Source organism: Cantharellus anzutake, assembly GCF_015039405.1.
Source record: "Cantharellus anzutake strain C23 chromosome Unknown EI90scaffold_14, whole genome shotgun sequence".
Classification (NCBI taxonomy): Eukaryota; Fungi; Basidiomycota; class Agaricomycetes; order Cantharellales; family Hydnaceae; genus Cantharellus; species Cantharellus anzutake.
The window spans coordinates 440,186-456,104 of record NW_024066964.1 but is presented as its reverse complement, the minus strand read 5'-3'; the positions used below and the strand labels follow the sequence as shown (position 1 = coordinate 456,104).

The 15,919-nt window shown below is 47.7% G+C and overlaps 4 protein-coding genes and 1 non-coding gene across 5 annotated transcripts; 1 reads left to right on the top strand and 4 right to left on the bottom strand.

Annotated features, from left to right (window-relative positions):
- Nucleotides 1–2,709: 2,709 nt before the first annotated feature.
- Nucleotides 2,710–4,761, bottom strand: EI90DRAFT_3014748 (uncharacterized protein; the record flags this gene model as incomplete). Its single annotated transcript, XM_039056820.1, has 16 exons — nucleotides 2,710–2,816; nucleotides 2,939–3,023; nucleotides 3,102–3,164; nucleotides 3,200–3,268; nucleotides 3,302–3,329; nucleotides 3,393–3,452; nucleotides 3,512–3,582; nucleotides 3,638–3,710; nucleotides 3,762–3,777; nucleotides 3,913–3,937; nucleotides 3,997–4,028; nucleotides 4,095–4,146; nucleotides 4,201–4,228; nucleotides 4,287–4,346; nucleotides 4,489–4,581; nucleotides 4,697–4,761. 16 exons carry the CDS (start codon nucleotides 4,759–4,761, stop codon nucleotides 2,710–2,712), a joined length of 927 nt encoding a protein of 308 aa, XP_038918324.1.
- Nucleotides 4,510–5,336, bottom strand: EI90DRAFT_374084 (uncharacterized protein). The gene is made up of 3 exons (XM_039067528.1): nucleotides 4,960–5,336; nucleotides 4,701–4,897; nucleotides 4,510–4,581 (listed from the first exon to the last, which is right to left on the bottom strand). The coding sequence occupies exons 1-2, from the start codon at nucleotides 5,223–5,225 to the stop codon at nucleotides 4,834–4,836; spliced, it is 330 nt and encodes a 109-aa protein (XP_038918323.1). The 5' UTR covers nucleotides 5,226–5,336; the 3' UTR covers nucleotides 4,510–4,581; nucleotides 4,701–4,833.
- A 2,781-nt stretch (nucleotides 5,337–8,117) lies between these two features.
- EI90DRAFT_t95 lies at nucleotides 8,118–8,191 on the bottom strand. Its single transcript has one exon. It is a non-coding gene; the product is annotated as a tRNA-Ala (tRNA).
- Nucleotides 8,192–11,220: 3,029 nt separating this feature from the next.
- Nucleotides 11,221–13,678, top strand: EI90DRAFT_3048775 (major facilitator superfamily domain-containing protein). Its single transcript, XM_039059640.1, has 15 exons — nucleotides 11,221–11,240; nucleotides 11,295–11,332; nucleotides 11,397–11,439; nucleotides 11,491–11,627; nucleotides 11,684–11,737; nucleotides 11,806–11,845; nucleotides 11,901–12,189; nucleotides 12,244–12,330; nucleotides 12,384–12,451; nucleotides 12,504–12,730; nucleotides 12,785–12,877; nucleotides 12,924–13,012; nucleotides 13,066–13,074; nucleotides 13,136–13,213; nucleotides 13,291–13,678. The coding sequence occupies exons 2-15, from the start codon at nucleotides 11,314–11,316 to the stop codon at nucleotides 13,462–13,464; spliced, it is 1,407 nt and encodes a 468-aa protein (XP_038918322.1). The 5' UTR covers nucleotides 11,221–11,240; nucleotides 11,295–11,313; the 3' UTR covers nucleotides 13,465–13,678.
- A 677-nt stretch (nucleotides 13,679–14,355) lies between these two features.
- On the bottom strand, nucleotides 14,356–15,776 carry EI90DRAFT_373484 (uncharacterized protein). Its single transcript, XM_039067527.1, has 8 exons — nucleotides 15,756–15,776; nucleotides 15,421–15,580; nucleotides 15,217–15,342; nucleotides 15,119–15,150; nucleotides 14,921–14,959; nucleotides 14,809–14,860; nucleotides 14,700–14,723; nucleotides 14,356–14,632 (listed from the first exon to the last, which is right to left on the bottom strand). Exons 2-8 carry the CDS (start codon nucleotides 15,442–15,444, stop codon nucleotides 14,468–14,470), a joined length of 462 nt encoding a protein of 153 aa, XP_038918321.1. The 5' UTR covers nucleotides 15,445–15,580; nucleotides 15,756–15,776; the 3' UTR covers nucleotides 14,356–14,467.
- Nucleotides 15,777–15,919: the final 143 nt, after the last annotated feature.

The following is a 15,919-nucleotide window of genomic DNA, read 5'->3' as shown; positions in this document are numbered from 1 at the left end:
CCTAAAGGGTGAAGCAGCGAGAACGAAGCGAACAAGTGGAAGCCACGTCAATACACGAAGTGAAAAGATTGAGGACTCGAATAACGTCCACAACACGTACCTGCAATACTTATAAGTGATGTGAAGTGTTGAGTCCTACCGCGACTTTTGAAATGTCTCAACCCAAATCGAGGTTTCGGCATTTCCCGTACCTAATGTGCACCAAACCGAGCTAGTTTCTCACACGACACTGACTGGACCAGTTTCAACGTTCCACTTCAGTACAGGCTGGGACCCCACCTATTTCAACGTTGCAGACCTTCCAGGCTCATGACTCTGACTGTTGTCATCAAACTCTTTCGCTCTCTATCTGCCGATTGAAATCGACGAATACATCGCTTCAATCAAGGTGGGTGGTCCGTGGTTCAGATCCAGCTTACGAACAAATCGCATAACCATGGGTGTGGGCGGCGTGTCCCCCAGATACCTGAGGCATACTCAATTGGAGTGGGACGCTATCAATGTAGCGAGGAAATCAGTGTTTGACAATACAATTTCGAAGACTAATCGTGAAGCTTGTCTTGAATCAACCTCTGACATGGGCGCGTGGAATGGAGCGGACACGGTGGATAGCCACTTAGGACTTTGAATCCCCACCGTGGATCTGCAGACTCGGGATCCCCGTCGGTAGCGGAATCCCCTGTTTTCCACTGCCTGCCTGCATCGTCCGCTATTCCATTCGCAAAAGTCAGCCCTTTGGCTCTCAGTTCTGCTGCCTTAATTGCTGCTTCGCAGAAGGCAAGCAGGCCATCGGCCCTTCCCGCCGTCACTCCAGTACAAGTTGCACAAGGCTCTTATCAGTTTCCCATTCAGCTTCCTGCCCCAACTCCGTTCTCCTACCATAGTTGCCTCAATTGGATTACTGTCCATTCCCACGTGTAACTTTGTACCCTTCGGACACGCGGGTTACGCATTGCTCCCTTTGGCCCAGAGATGACAGGCCGAGTCGGCTACTTCTCAGCAGTTACCTCCGATTGTGTAGGAGCATCAGCGAGAACTGGTGCCGAGTTTATGTCAACCGATGTAAGCTCTGAAGGGCGTTTCGGGCACCAAACTGGCCCGTCCGCAATAGGAGCGCCATTGTTGCGGTTGATACGCTCGGAGGAAGCCAACGATCTGCAACATTCCCCAATTTGGCTCTGCTTCAAGAAAAGCGACGGAATATGGTGGAGTCACGCAGCACATGCGTGACCCCTTTGCAAACAGTCGGACGGTGTTGAACCACGGAATTTCGTGACCTTTCAGTAGATAATTTACCAGCTCGGTAGGCGGCCATGCTGAGATCTATTCAACATGGACTTTTGGAAGTGAGTTGGTAAAGCAGAGTTGGTACCAAGGATGTTTAAAAGAACACGTTGTCCCGGACCTGCCTAATGCAACGTGCAGCGCGGGATATACTGGTGGGGCCCTTTCACCCCAAAAACCATCCTTTTAATGCACTTTAGCCAGGTAGAACTCCAAACAGACTGAGGTATGACCAGCGGCCGCTCAGTTGTGGGACCGGTTGGTTTCAGATAAAGCGCGCAACTGCTCTTGTTGTCTCTCACAACCCTATGAATGAACTGGAAAACGTTCAAGTCGAGCATTGATGCTAACGTTGAGCCCAACATGATCATGACAGAACAAGCGCCGGCTACACCCAGTGAGACAGTTGAGCTACTGCACGCACTGCCAGTGTTGGCATTGACACGATCAGACCACCAATCAGACCATTTGTGGTCTGATTGTGCTTCCGACAAGGGTCCATTGTCTCAAGGTCCGAAATACGGAAGTAGCCGGTTTCCAACCAGACGAGGAATAACCCGAGCCTCATGTGATTACTTTGCGGCTATTTCCGCGAAACTCGTTGCCGACACTGCCGACATTGAACTAGCGAGGTCCCGGCTTCAGCCGACAGACAACTGATGGGACAATTCGGACCATGGGAAAGACGTTGTCTACTGAATCAGACCTTCGGACTTCGGACCATGCGACCATTTGGGACCATGTCTGCCCACTGCGAACCCGGAATTTGCCGGTCAAATGTCCATTTCAATTGGAATATCACGTGAACAGTTTCCCGCTCCCTCTAATCCCCTTTGCACTCTGATATGGAACTAGATGGTGCAGCTGAACAATTTCCGGTCCAACTTCTCCTGTACGACCTGACTTAGGTCCGCTCTTTCGTTGCCTGCGATCCCGCAGTGTCCTGGGCACCACCTCAACAGGATTCTGATGTCCTCATTCTCATGTATGAACTTGCTTATGGCCTTTCTGGACTCCCTCATATGCTCTTGTGCTTTCCCTGGAAGACACTATTGTCTACGTCGAATACTATGCAGTTTAGCTTGTGTGTGACTGTTTCATCTTCTATCCTGCGTCTGACCTCTTCTCCCACAGCTCTGAGGCCCCCACATTTCTTCATCGTACGCTTCTGCATTCCTGCACCCACATGGCATCGTGACCATGTCCCGCTACGCTGCTCCTTATGCACTGGAATAGACCAAACCCACTAATCTGGATTCTGAATCGAACTCCATGTATCGCTTTCAAACCAACCTTCAGCTTCCACTGCTCACCGTGACGTCAAGGAGAGAGCATAACTGATCGACTAGACCACCTGTGGCCTCCAATGACGAAAACTCTTCTTGTATTTAATTATACTAACCCACATCCCTCAAATCACTAGACTCACTGACACATGCTCAAAAGAGAGGGTTCGGATTCACCCACTGCTCTGTCTCCATCCCCATCTACGATAGACGCAAGAAATCCGCGCCCGGTGACGGAGATGCTCCCTGTATTCGTCCGAATAATACCATTCACACACTAAGCAACACATATCTGGTCGTCTATCTGGTGAAAAGCATTGGATCAGCTGTGACGGAGTGGGTCATGGACGTATTCCTCCGAGCCTGACCTTTGAAGGAAGGTGGGATATATGTATTGAAATCCCGTTTTCTCCGCAAGAAAGCTCTTCTCGAAGTCTCGAGCGCGAATGTAGACTGATGTGGAGTGTCATCAGTTTGCGGGAAATCTCGCATTGACACGCAGTGCACATCGCTCCGCGGCGGAATACCTACTTTGCCAAAAGGGTAGCTGTGTAGACACCTCCGAGCGGCTAAGAAGTATAATACAATGTAAAGCTAGAATTCCGTACTGAAATGAAAATGTAACTTACCAGGATGAAAATCATGTGGATGTAGTGGAAGCCGTAGAATACAAACTGCCCAAAAGTCATCAGGGCTACCTGGTGCATCAGAAGAACTGAAAATTGTCATACAGCAAACATGACGGCCAACGCCAGAACACTGGATTATAGAAACAGAGGAAGGATGGTTCGTGAAGTTCTCAATAAGTTCGATAAATCGTACCTAGTCAGCAGGCCAGTATTGATGGCATATACTGTTAATTTTCGTAACACCCTATCCGTCCTGAGGGAAGCGCACATTCAGGAATTTTTCGTTCGACCAGAAATAGACGAATCACTTACAGCCGAAACCCTGTGCGACGCTTCTGGAGGAAGTATGTCATAGCGAAGGCGATCAAGAGGTCTTCCGCTGCCTGCGAGGTATATACATAAGCGAAGTTCTTGCGCCAATGCACAGAGTGGACGTACCTCCAGTGTTAGCCAAACTGTCACGAGGTGGCGTTCATGGAGAATCGAGCTCTCAACACCGCGGTTGATATTTCTGTCAATGAGAATGGTGAGAATACGTCACTGTTTGAAAAGCTCCACTTACGCTTCGGCCCAGACCGCTGTGAATAGTGCGGAGTACAGGGAATCTCAGAAGCCGTTTGATTCTATAATTCGTGCAGCCTCTTACCAAGTCCAGTTCCTGGGTTAAGATATGCATCAGACTCTCCAACACATGTACTTTTAGGTCCACTCACCAACTTGCCCAAGGGTCAAGAGGGTCTGTTGAGGAGGATACCAAGATCGATAAATATTCAATAGGCGGACGGGTGACTACGTACGATCAGCATTGGTAGCCAGGTTGATTCACTCACTGAGCGAAATTCAAGAAAACATTAGGAGTTCACAAATGGAAAGGGAGACCATTGAGACAACTTACATCGATAAAGGCGAAGGGCGAAATAAAGTTGGACGACGCTGGAACAAATAGTCTAGTGGAAAATATGGTGGACTCGGTCCGACTCCAGGGCTAATCGTGGTCTTACCGCAGAAATCTGATAGACAGTATCATACCTGTTGTGAGGGGAGCAAAGTCACACCAGTACCGTAATGAGCTTATGGGAGAGCATACCATGCTGTAGATTTCGCCAGAAGACTGAAGCGGAAAATGAATGCCCAGATCGAAACTATCCTGCAAAATGGACAGTCCTCAAAACATATATCTGATGAAGCTTCTGACTCACACTTGAAATATTAGAACGAGCCTCCAAATGAAATGTGAAGTCAGCCGACCATACACCAGACAGTAAGTCATCAAATCAGCAAGCGCTCACCATAAGAACGCGACCACAAGTTTCAAAAAGATAGGGTCCTCAGGGAATCTGCGGTGATAGAGGAAGACCTGAATGGTAATTGAACCGAGGAGCCTATTTCAGGGCAAGAACGTGGAGTGGGCGGAACGGGCGCATGAACACAGTGGAAGGGTGGAAATGTTTATTATTCACAGAGAATATGAATGCCAATCCCATCGATATAACGCACATGCCTTGGAACACAAGCCCAGAAATGAAACCTCCGACGAGGTTTTCGCGAAGGGACATACCCATCTCTGGCGATGGTATTGGTGAGGCGATCTGTGAAATGGGCAAAGGAGGTGCCTCGCCAACTGCGAGGACTTGTTACATGGCGTTATATACATCTCTGTGGTTTTGAAATAAGTAATTGGGGAGATTGAATGTAGCCCTTAATAATTTTGTGAGTTGCTTCTTATGATCGCACAGCGCTGTTCGGAAAGTATAGCTAACAATGAACCAATTGGGGGGCTGGTGCAGAGGAAACGATATTTGAGGCTTACGGCTCCCCATTGATGATAAGAACATGATTTCCAATGACTGCGAACTTGTCGCACTTTTTGGAGATTGGACCGGTCGCGGTAAACCGAGAAAGCGTGAACGTTATACAGCGGGGGCACCCGATGTTGATAGGACCATTGGAGACGGGCACAGTAAGCCGGCACTGCCCAGGATTTGGGAGCGAAGAAGTAGGAGAAGAGCATAGCCAAGATATGCATGGTCACGGAACTACAACATCATACCACATTTACTCTGATCCATGATACACTACTGTACCTTGTCCATAGTGTCGCTACAAGAAAATAGCCAGTAAACACGAGATGAAATGAGGTGGTTTTTTTTCTATTACCCGCAGACTTCGGCGAGCGCCAAGGGCATGACATGTGCGCACCAGAGGTACTGGCGACATTCAATCGGAAATTTTCAATCCAGACCAATGAATGATTGAGATCCGCCAACCACCATCAATTCAATCCCGAGCTCCGGACTTCCCCAACCACATGCACATGGTAGGCAGCATCCCAGCCACTACTAAAGCAACCACAGCAACGGCTCCCACAACGATAACACCCCATCTTGCAAATCGCGTTAGCATAACGTAAGCGCTCACTCAGTTCAAGATAAGTGAACTAGATTCATTGTAGTGGGGTAAGCGCGAGGAGAGATATTCAGACGGTGTAGAAGACGGCGTCAAAGGATGTCATCTCGCCTCAGTTCAAGATAAGTGAGCTACGGGAGAGAGAGAGAGGTCGTGAAAAGTGGCTTTTAGGCCCTCACGTGTGCGTTCATGAACAATGAATCCAACCAAGGAAATTAGGGGGGAAAGGTCCATGTGGGGTCACGGTGGTACCTTACTGCTAATCCGCACAGCTAGTGCCAGTAAATGTGTTTCAACCATTTTGCATTGGTAGCTCGGTACCAGTGCTATGACCCATGCACGTGTATGAATTAATGCATGTCTTCATTCTTTGACCATCAACGATACACGATCACATGTAACACGTTACATTCTGAACGGCAACTGCTATGTTCCCCTATGTTATATTGCAGTGCTCAGCGAGTGTGATCCCATATTGTTCTTGATGCCATCGTAACGAAGTGGGATTTGTCGTTAATATAATTACTCCCACGTTCCTTGAGTTTGAATGTTATGTAAAACAAGGGCAAATCATTTCGCAGATGGAAAGGAAGAGGGAGCGCTCTTCCCGTTACGGCTAAGCTAGAAGCATAATACGCTCCGAAGTTAAGCTTCCGCACTGCACTGTGGGAAGTAAATGGCCGTAAAAAACCATTTTTGGTCTGGTTTTTGACCATTTACCATTGTTTTCGTGATATTTTTTTCATTGTAAATTACAATATACGTTTCATGATGCTAAATACCAGACTCTTCCCTGCATAAATCACCACTCAATTCATGGTATTCGAGCTGCGATGTATTGTACAAAGGTCAGAGGTATGGACGGCCGGAGTTCGGTTAGTCATCGTCGTCGATTGACCTTGCGAGCTTGCAACTGCGATCGATGATGGCCCAATGACGGGAATGCGTACGTACCATAGGGAAATCGGCCACATACTGAAGAGACCGAAGCGAGAGCGATAATTTGAGTGTAGTAAAAGAGGTCGGTGCCAAGGCAGCATCCATGTAAGCACCGCTATCTGAGACAAGGTCAACGAGGTGACGCATGTTCTCACAAGCGACGTTTTGTGACGTGCTCGGGGATTTGAGTCCACAGCTACTTCAGCTCAATAGTGAGAGCCATGAAATTCAAACACTCCTACCCAGACGAAGGATAAGTCCCTAAATTCAATTCGTCGTTTTTGGGCCCACATTGTGGAAACTTTGTCACCTCCCCCGACAATGCATGATTTCCCTAGCGAGGCATAACCAAGAGCTCGATTATATGTTGGTACGGCTTGTTGTAGACATTAGTAAACTAGATCGCGACTTTGCGATGGGTGGAATTGTCAGGAATGTTTCTTGTCGCGAGGAGCCCCAAGTATGGAAGCTGGCACTTAAAGATGTAAGGGTAGGTGGGCAGAGACTGTGGCGCTTAGACTGAAATCGGACTAAGTTGTTCTCGGCAGTTTCCATTCCACTCAGTGCCTTATCCTCTCCACCATACCATACACGTTCTGCAACCTGCTCATTTCCTCCCAATTTGACTATCCTTTCGCTATGCAACTAGCTACTCTTTTCAGAAGTGGCAAGTACTTATGAATATGGACACTGGGCATGCTGCCTCACTGACAGCAATGCCATGAATGGCTTCCATCTGGACGTGTTTCAACGCGTCTTTACGCGTCTTTAACTCATTGGTGAATGAGAAATAGCATTTATTTATTTCTTTATTTTAGAAAATCGTCAAGCCTCTCACAGCAAACAGGAATCTATGTTACCCAAGGGTCACACCTGTGGTAGAAAAGCTCGTGCATCTGCTTAGGGCGTAGTTTGGCCCCATGTACGCTCATTAGTTTATCTCCCAACTACCTCTTCCCCCACTGCTGCCTTGCTAATTTCCCCCTGTGCTAGTAACCAAAAAACGCGACTGGAATTCGAAAGCGATGATAATGACCAAGGCCCGATGACAACCACCTCTACTAGTACTGCCAAAAAAGAACCCCCGTGGCCGTCACTATGATGGCCCCACAACAGAAGAAAGTCTGAATCGATTAACCTGGCCCACTCAGAAGGAAAGACTGCCTCGCGAAGTTGTGCGCAAGGGTTGAAGTTCACTTATGGTATCTTCTACCGTCTTATTCACAGCCCGAGACTTCCTCCACTTTCATTAGGTTATGCTCTGTCAAATCAACCTCATCAAAATCGAATTGATGCTCGACTTTTATGCTACCTGTCTCTTGCTCGCACTCAACTCCGTACTTTTCTCGTGAGCCCAAGGCTTCAATCCTGCGTTATGCTTTCCGGATCGGGTCTTCTTCGTCACTCCTCGAATTGACCTTTCTGTCTTTTGCTCACCTCAACTCGGTTCATTTCCTCACTTGCAATGACTGCTATTCATTGCAACGTAACCTAGAGTCTCCGCTGTATATCGCCATAAATGTAGTTGTAAATGTTGGAATTTGCACGTGGTCTTTTAGGGAAACCTAAAAGTTGGACATACTGGGAATCGAACTCCAGTCTTCTGGATCGCGAACTCAGCGTGCACAGCCATTACACCATACGCCCTGATAGGCTGAGGTGGTTATTTCAACAGTAAATAACCACGTTTTTCACCAAATTAACAATATTGTAAATGACGAAATCCGACTGGTAAATTACAAAATGCACCCTTGTAAATTGACCGTTTACAATCGTTATCGTGGTGGAGAATCATTAAAAAACAGGTCATCTACCTCCTTTAACGTGGTAAAGGAATCCTGGTAAAATGCAATGGACCACATTGTAAAACACAGTTTTAATCATGTTAAAAATGAGTGTATTATACAATGGTTAAGATGATCTTTTACGCATCACTAATTCCCTCTGTGACTGAAGATGTAACTTACCAGGATGAACATCATATGGACGAAGTAGAAGCTGCAGAATACAGAGATACTTAGGCTCAGTACACAAGAAGAGTTGGAAACAGCTTACAAAAAACAAGAGGATCAATGTATTAGAATACCAACTTTGTTTACATCGGGAAGTTGTGTGGCGGTTATTCGTAGCGGTTATTCTGGGGCGCTTTGAGGCGTTGGGGGCGTTTTGCCCTTTCTTATTCAACTTAAAACTCCCTTTGTACGACGACGTTGCCACTCAGGAATGTCGCGTATATAAGAGAGAAATTCTGAGACCTTTTCTCCCTCAGACCTCTTATTCGAGTCTGAGGTGAGAACTATTTCTATCTTTTACTTTATAACTCATGTGTAATTCTTGTCGCAGTCTAACGCGACATAGTCTGAATTCCAATACAATGCTGGAACACTGGAGTATTGAAACAGAGAAAGACTGGCTATTGCCACTGCAACAAGTTTGGCAAATCGTACCTAGTCAGCAAGCCAGTATTACTTGCATGCACTGTTAACTATCGAAATCCTGTGCGGCGCTTCTGGGGGAGGTATGACATAGAGAAGGCAGGTTAAGAGGTCTACCACCGCCTGCGGGTGTGGTAGGGTGTGTACATGACCAAAGTTCTTGGGTCGATGCATAGAATGGATATACCTCCAGTGTTAGCCACAGTATCACGATGTGGCATGTGGCAGGGCGGAGGACCCTTTTAATCCCGTGGATGAGATTTCTGTTAACGAGGATGATGAAAATGCCTCGCTGTTTGACAAAGCCCCACTCATGCTTTAATTTGACCCAAATGGCTTCGCATAATGCCAATTAACAGAATAGGGGAATCTCAGAAGTCGATTGATTCTACAATTTTGAAACCTCTTACCGAGTTCAGCGTGCCTTTTACTCCGAGTCCGGGACCCCCAACAGGCATCATCTAATGAAGGAAAATCACTATGGCATCAACAATGGATGTCTTACTTCCCTCTCAAAATTTCCATAAGGTAAGGTAGAATTCAGCTGTTCGTCACGAGTGGAGGGACATTCTTGCCACTTCGGACACAGCTGCATGGCAGTGTGTTGGCGCCCAAGTTGGGTACACGTTCTTATCTAGTTTTCTGTTGAACACAATTCTTTCCCTTTATCGAGGGTCTATCACTGAGCCCTCCACAGTAACATATTTCCCCTTGCAGTTAATTTTCGAAATCAGTGCATGTGCGCAGAGTAAACTATCCAAGCCATGGTCGAGTAATTATGAGCCCTTGTCCCAATGAACACCAACCAGATCGAATTGGTGAGATAGCCTATTGGACGAGGATTTCCCGCACAAGGGGGGGGGGGAGGAGTCCAAAATATCTTGCGGAGATAACGTATGATGGGCGGGCCAGATCGCTGGGGTTCTCCCAGATCAAGATCAAAAAGGGGAAGACCTACCCAAATAACATCGATGAAGGAATAATAATCGCAGAGCTAGAACAAGTAGTTAGGAGCCGAACGAAGATGTAACTCCTTCGACATCAAGGCGGATATATATCCCTTGCTCTTGCCAATTTGCGCCTCATTATGTTGTGCCATTATCTTCCGATCATCCAGCACAACATGCACAGTGGACGTCACGCAAAAGTGCTCGTCCTGGTATGCCTCAGCGAAAGACCATGTACATGCGTGCAAACGTCCCAGCGGGGAAGCGGATCGCCACTATATATAGACACGTTTGCACAACAATTTCCGTGGTGAGTGGGGAACGACCCGGGTTGAGGTGGGATGCAACGGTGGTGGGAGGTTGCGTTCAGACAATCTGGGGGACAACTGTGCATTGGAAGTCGACCGAAACAAGACTGGTCAGGCGTGGGAAGAGTTCCGCACCTGACCAATCTCCCGAGGGCTCATGCCACCCTCAAGGGTTCTGTACCCCCGAACCCCGAAATGCGCGTAATGAGTTACTCTTAAGCTTATGCTTATGTGGCGCGAGTACGTGATCAATTCGGTCATGTATCACGGTCACCAATTAAATCCGACGGATCCGCGGACCTGGCAGAAAGTCACCCAGCCCTGGAGCACTCTTGGGTGTTCCTGGACTTGAAAGCATTTAAGAACACTCAGGGAACTGGAGGTGGTCTTTCTTGTTCAAAATCGTAAGCCGCAGGATCCATTAAGGATCTATTGCAGGTTGTGGAAGACATTCGGAGAGGACTGAACCTGGTCTTTTGGAATATCGTTATTGATTCTGATTTAGTGGAGTGGGATTGAATAACCTGGTTATGCAAGGTATCATAATGATGGGATTATCCAGTCGTCCGCTTTCTTTCCCCAAGAAAGTCCCTCAAAATCATTCCCTGATAGTTTATCCCCGCGCATGAAGCTGAAGCCCGCTGCGAGGGTTATAAAGTCGACCCATGCGTTGCCTGGTCATCTAATCTCCTCAGCTGCCTCTGGTCTTTGGTTTGAGCATGTGTGGCAAGGAGGCGCGTCTGCTGCATTCGTCACTTTCAACACCTGGAACAGAAGCCTCCCAGGTGGATCTATGTCCTCGTTCGAGTAGCATCCGGCGTGCTGAAGCTGCCAAGCTCAACGACCCCACAAGTCTACCTTACTCGGTATTCTCCCGCCACCACAAGTGGCTTATTGTTTTCCTTGCCGCTTATGCTGGTCTCATTTCGCCTCTCGCTGGAAATATCTTTTACATCGCCATCCCTCAATTAGTCAGAGCCTTCCACAAGACAACCCAGCAGATAAAGTCAGCTTCTTCTTCACTTTATTGTCAATCTTATTTATCACTGCTTCCGTGTAGCCTGATTGTGACGGCATATATGATTTTCCAGGGAATAAGTGCGTCATTTTCTTCCCATACTTCTCGGCTGGCATATTTCTGGACACTTTCTCATGATCACAGCTCCTATCCTGTGGGGAACGTTGGCAGAGGTGTATGGGAGGAGGTATCAATTACTGCCCTTTCCCTCTAACTCTACAATCAACCCATCCTTCAGGCCTGTCTATCTCACTTCTCTCGCATTCGTTGTGTCTACGTCTGTCGGCCTTGCGTTAGTTCCAACGCCCAAATACTGGCTTCTTGTGCTACTGCGGTGTATTTCCTCATCAGGCGGTGCCGTTGTCATCCCCCTTGGTGTGTCATTCTGCTACTCAGTACACCAAAAAATATTCACCATCTGTACTCTTCAGGGAGCGGGATCGTGAGTGACATTGCTGCCACTTCGGAACGTGGAATGTTTATGGGTGAGCAATTTATTTAGTGATAGGGCTGAAAGTCGAGGTCATTAAGAGTTTTCGGCCGCGCGGTTCAGGAATGGTGAATTTGGGTCCGATGCTAGGGCCTTGCCTGGGGTACGCAGCGAGCTCGCGATCTGATGCATTTTTTTTCCCTCAAAACCTCCAACAGGCCAGTAATAGGAGGGTTTATCGACCGTTACCTTGGCTGGCGAGCAGTCTTTTGGTTCTTGTCAATTTTCACTGCATGCTGTCTTGTGCTTCACTTCTGGTTTCTCCCGGAGACATTGCGAACCATTCGAGGAAATGGGAGCATTCCTTCAAGCGGGATCAGCATGACACTGTTGGATATGTGCAGGAAGATTTGTCGGGGTGGCAAGGAGGAACCATGGACTGAGTTGATGTTAGCTGCCGAACATGAACGGAAGATGTTCGTCGAGCAGAAGAAAACCGTTCATCTGGTGCCTTTTAAGGTCTCTCACAACATGGGATTCAGTACTTACTTCCTCCCATAGCTGCGCACGCTTCACTATTTTTTCGAGAAAGACGTATCAATCCTTCTCTTTTTCAATGGAGTGAACTTCATGAATATGTACATAGTCGTATGTAACCCATTTCGACTTCGTCACGTCCCCATTGACAATCGTTCTTATAGACGGCCACCACCGCGACCATAATGCAGGATACATATGGGCTGGGTCCGAGTGATGCAGGTCTTTGCTAGTAAGCAACCATGGCCATGGCTACACTCCAAGGACCCATGACATTCCAACAGTCTTCCCTTTGGTACTGGAATGGCTGTGGGCAGTGTCATAGCTGGAAGACTGATCGATCGCGATTTCCACTCTACTCTCGCAAGCTACATGCGGGATCGTCGTTACGATCGCGAAGAGCATCTTCCAAATTCACTGAGAGATATAAAGAATGGTAAGAAATCGTTGTCAGAAGAAGAGATGCTCCGGTTCCCTCTTGAACATGCAAGGCTCAAGTCGTCTCCGATTTGTAATATTCTCGCTTTTGCCATCGTCGAGCCAACCACTTACCCTTCCATCCTAGACGACCTTGTTCTTTGGTCCTGCATCGTAGCCTATGGATGGTCTGTACATTTTAAAGCCCATCTTGCTGTCCCTCTCATCTTTCAGTTCTTCCGTACGTCATACCGCTCTGTTAGGTGCAGCTTCTGATGATTTTCTAGAGGGCCTTGGTCAGGTCGCATCGAGCCAGTCTATTACTGTGCTGTTAATGGATCTCTATCCTGGAGAGGGAGCATCCATTGCCGCCAATGTAAGCATCTCATGTCTGTGTTCTAGCCCAGTGATTTGTGAACATCCTTACAGATCTACCTGGTAAGTGGGGAATTCACCACGGCCGCAGATTACTCCGACTTTACCGGATGGGTGATTACAGACTCGCTCCCTGATCGGGGCTATTGCTATCGCGATCATCGATCCGCTTCGCCGCGCCGTGGGAATGGGCCCAGCGATGGTGCGTGATCTGACATTAAGCCCTTCTCGTGAACTTGTCGTGAACTGTGTCTCGTCTGATCCTGGGAATTGGTCTAGATGGTCATTGTTAGCGTTCCCTTGTGCCTCCTTCCTCTCATGTTTCTTGAACGGAGGCGTGGAATGAGATGGCGTCAAAAACGCGCGGCAAGAGGTGCAACTGCCAACTGCTCCGACCCGGCTCAGAATAATATCCCTGATATCAGTGGCCGGACTACCCCGATACAGGGGTAGATGGCCCTATACAGCTTTCATCTCTTCCTAGAACTCCTAGTTGGGATTACTTGCAAACTTCTTCGTAATCATCTCACCGTCATTGTCTATAACTCTTCGTCTGCAGCGGGTTTACAAAAACCGCGTTCTATGGCCGTCCTCGTGCAGGACAACAACCAACAGACTGCCCCTTGTGTTCGTATTTATGAATTGTGAAGCAGAAAACAAAATGTTGTACAGGATCACCATCTTGAAAGGAAATGAAAAGTGAGCCGAGGCGAGGGCTGCGCCAATATCGACCTGCCCGGTGACCTGCAGCAACAGAAAACCTCCCAAACTCCATCACACATCAACCAGCTCCCACTGCCGAGTCAACAAAAATGGGTATACATGTGGGAGCACTTGTTGGAGATGTACGTACTTTCTGTGATGTATCGCCGTCTATGTATTTGAGGCGAACCTACGCAAGGTTTTATCTAAGGGCTGGTCAGGGCTATATCTCGATACGCAGGGCTCACATTAGCCTCAGGGTCGTCCGTCTGAGAAATGGCTAAAGTAGTATCGGGTACCAGAAGTACGTATGATTCCTCTCCGGCAATCTTTCGAATTGCCCAAAGACTATCTGGTAGTTCATTTCCAAGCGCTTCGTCTCCGTGGAATGATCTAAGGGCTTGGACGGGCAGATCGGTTGTAGGAGGTGAAATCCAGGACAGGATATATCTCTCTGACTTAGGATTCCGAATTCGATAATTATCACCCACGAGCTCAACTTCCCACTTTGTCGAAGTCAAATTCAGCATACTGAAAGCGAGTGGATCATTAATAACAATAATGAGACCGCACCTCCTGGGTATCGTAGTCCGCTGCAGTTGGTTCGGAACTCGAGACGGCTATTCCATTATGCTCTCCTTTCTCGAACGTGATCCTATCCCCTGTCCCCCTGTTCTTGAAGAACATCCGTCTCATACTAAACCCGTTAATGAGTTCATCGTATCCTTGATTGAGGTCACAAGTCAAAAACCCCTTACGAAGCGACAGGTTCGGCACTATGATCTATTCCGCCCGATCTGAGATAGTCCTGAGCTCGCCGCTGTGCATCTGCATTTATGTCTGCCTTTGACTTGCTATATTTGGGCTCATCAAGTGGGGGAATGCGGTGACCCGGCCTTTCCGGATCTTCAAAAGTCCACTACCAGGGGAGTCGACGTAACCCACTGAGCTTCCGCCACTGCAGACCACAGTTTCCGTACACATACTGCTGTAGCTTGGGAAACTGGAGTCTTGATAAGATTTACCTATTAGCACGCCCCGAATTGTGGACATTCACATTAGCTTTGATGTCTGATCCAATCTCAATGCGCTTACCAAACGATCGGACGGTCTCCGTTCCCACAATCTGCCATCCGGTAATGAGATGCTTTTTACGAAGTGAATATGTCAGTGTACAAGGCATGCCTGATAACGGAAACGGAGGCACCTAAACATGGAGTTCGTGATATGTGTGATCTTCCATTCTCTGAAGTTGCTCAGTTGATCATCTACACCATCACAAGTCAAAATGGAAGAACTGTGTGATGGATGGACCCACGCACAGAAAATGGAATCAGGATGATCAGGGCTCGGTCTAGTTCTCTCGAATGCACCGTCATATATATGAGGTGCGGAAATGGCGTACGCTCCTGTGTCCTGACTAAACCTTATGGTATGCTAGAACATTCCCGAACCAATTGTAAACACATTGGTGAACCGCAAAGGCGGAAGGGGAAGACATACCTTGAATGAGGGTAGCGCCGCGGGTAATGACGATCGATGAACCCCGATGGAGCCTGCGTTTGCTACGTGACCCGTAGAATTCATGACGGCATCATCTCCTGGCGGTAAAAGGCTTTTGATGTAATACTGAAGTTTGAAACAGGATTGTAACACATGTCAGCGCTGATTCGATGAGAGGCGTTCCCTCTACGATGTTGCACTTGCCGTTCCATCTGGGATGATTGCCATGGATTATAAGTAGCCGCGTCCTCAACGAAACAAGTTGGAGTCACGAAAAGGAAAGACGTGCTGCCTCGATCACTAAATGGTTGAATCGGACGGTATCTGCGGCGGTGCATTGGATATGGCCGGTCAATTGTACACCCTGCGACCCACAGTCACAAAGTCATTGAAAAACAACAGATAGAAAATGCATGAGAAGAAGAGGGCGCAAAAAGTGAGAAATCGGGGCGAGCAAATGCGGCCGAATGATAAACCTCGACGGCGCGCAGTGCCATGGAGTTTACAGTGGCAACCGAGCACAAACAGTCGCTTCTTACATAAAGCTACCTGGCTCATCGCTTCAATATACAAAGAATCAAAAATGAGAAAGTAAAGAAAATCTATCCTGATCACGAGCTGATATTTGCGGAGTTTGCCCTTGATTCTGTCGACCATGGTCTTTGATGTTGCGCATGCCTCTTTCATCACTGGGCTGCCTTAC

Excerpts from the sequence above, each read along its gene's own strand:
- EI90DRAFT_373484 (XM_039067527.1), bottom strand. The coding sequence starts at position 15,444 with ATGGCAATCATCCCAGATGGAACG. Across the intron at positions 14,960-15,118 it reads TTTAGTCAGGACACAGGAGC|AGAATGGAAGATCACACATA; the intron begins GTACGCCATTTC and ends GAGCAACTTCAG. Across the intron at positions 14,861-14,920 it reads ATCACGAACTCCATGTTTAG|CATCTCATTACCGGATGGCA; the intron begins GTGCCTCCGTTT and ends CTTCGTAAAAAG.
- EI90DRAFT_374084 (XM_039067528.1), bottom strand. The coding sequence starts at position 5,225 with ATGCATATCTTGGCTATGCTCTTCTCCTACTTCTTCGCTCCCAAATCC. Across the intron at positions 4,898-4,959 it reads AGCCCCCCAATTGGTTCATT|GGCTACATTCAATCTCCCCA; the intron begins GTTAGCTATACT and ends AAAATTATTAAG.
- EI90DRAFT_3048775 (XM_039059640.1), top strand. Across the intron at positions 11,440-11,490 it reads GCAGAGGTGTATGGGAGGAG|GCCTGTCTATCTCACTTCTC; the intron begins GTATCAATTACT and ends CCCATCCTTCAG. Across the intron at positions 11,738-11,805 it reads GGAACGTGGAATGTTTATGG|GAATGGTGAATTTGGGTCCG; the intron begins GTGAGCAATTTA and ends CGCGCGGTTCAG.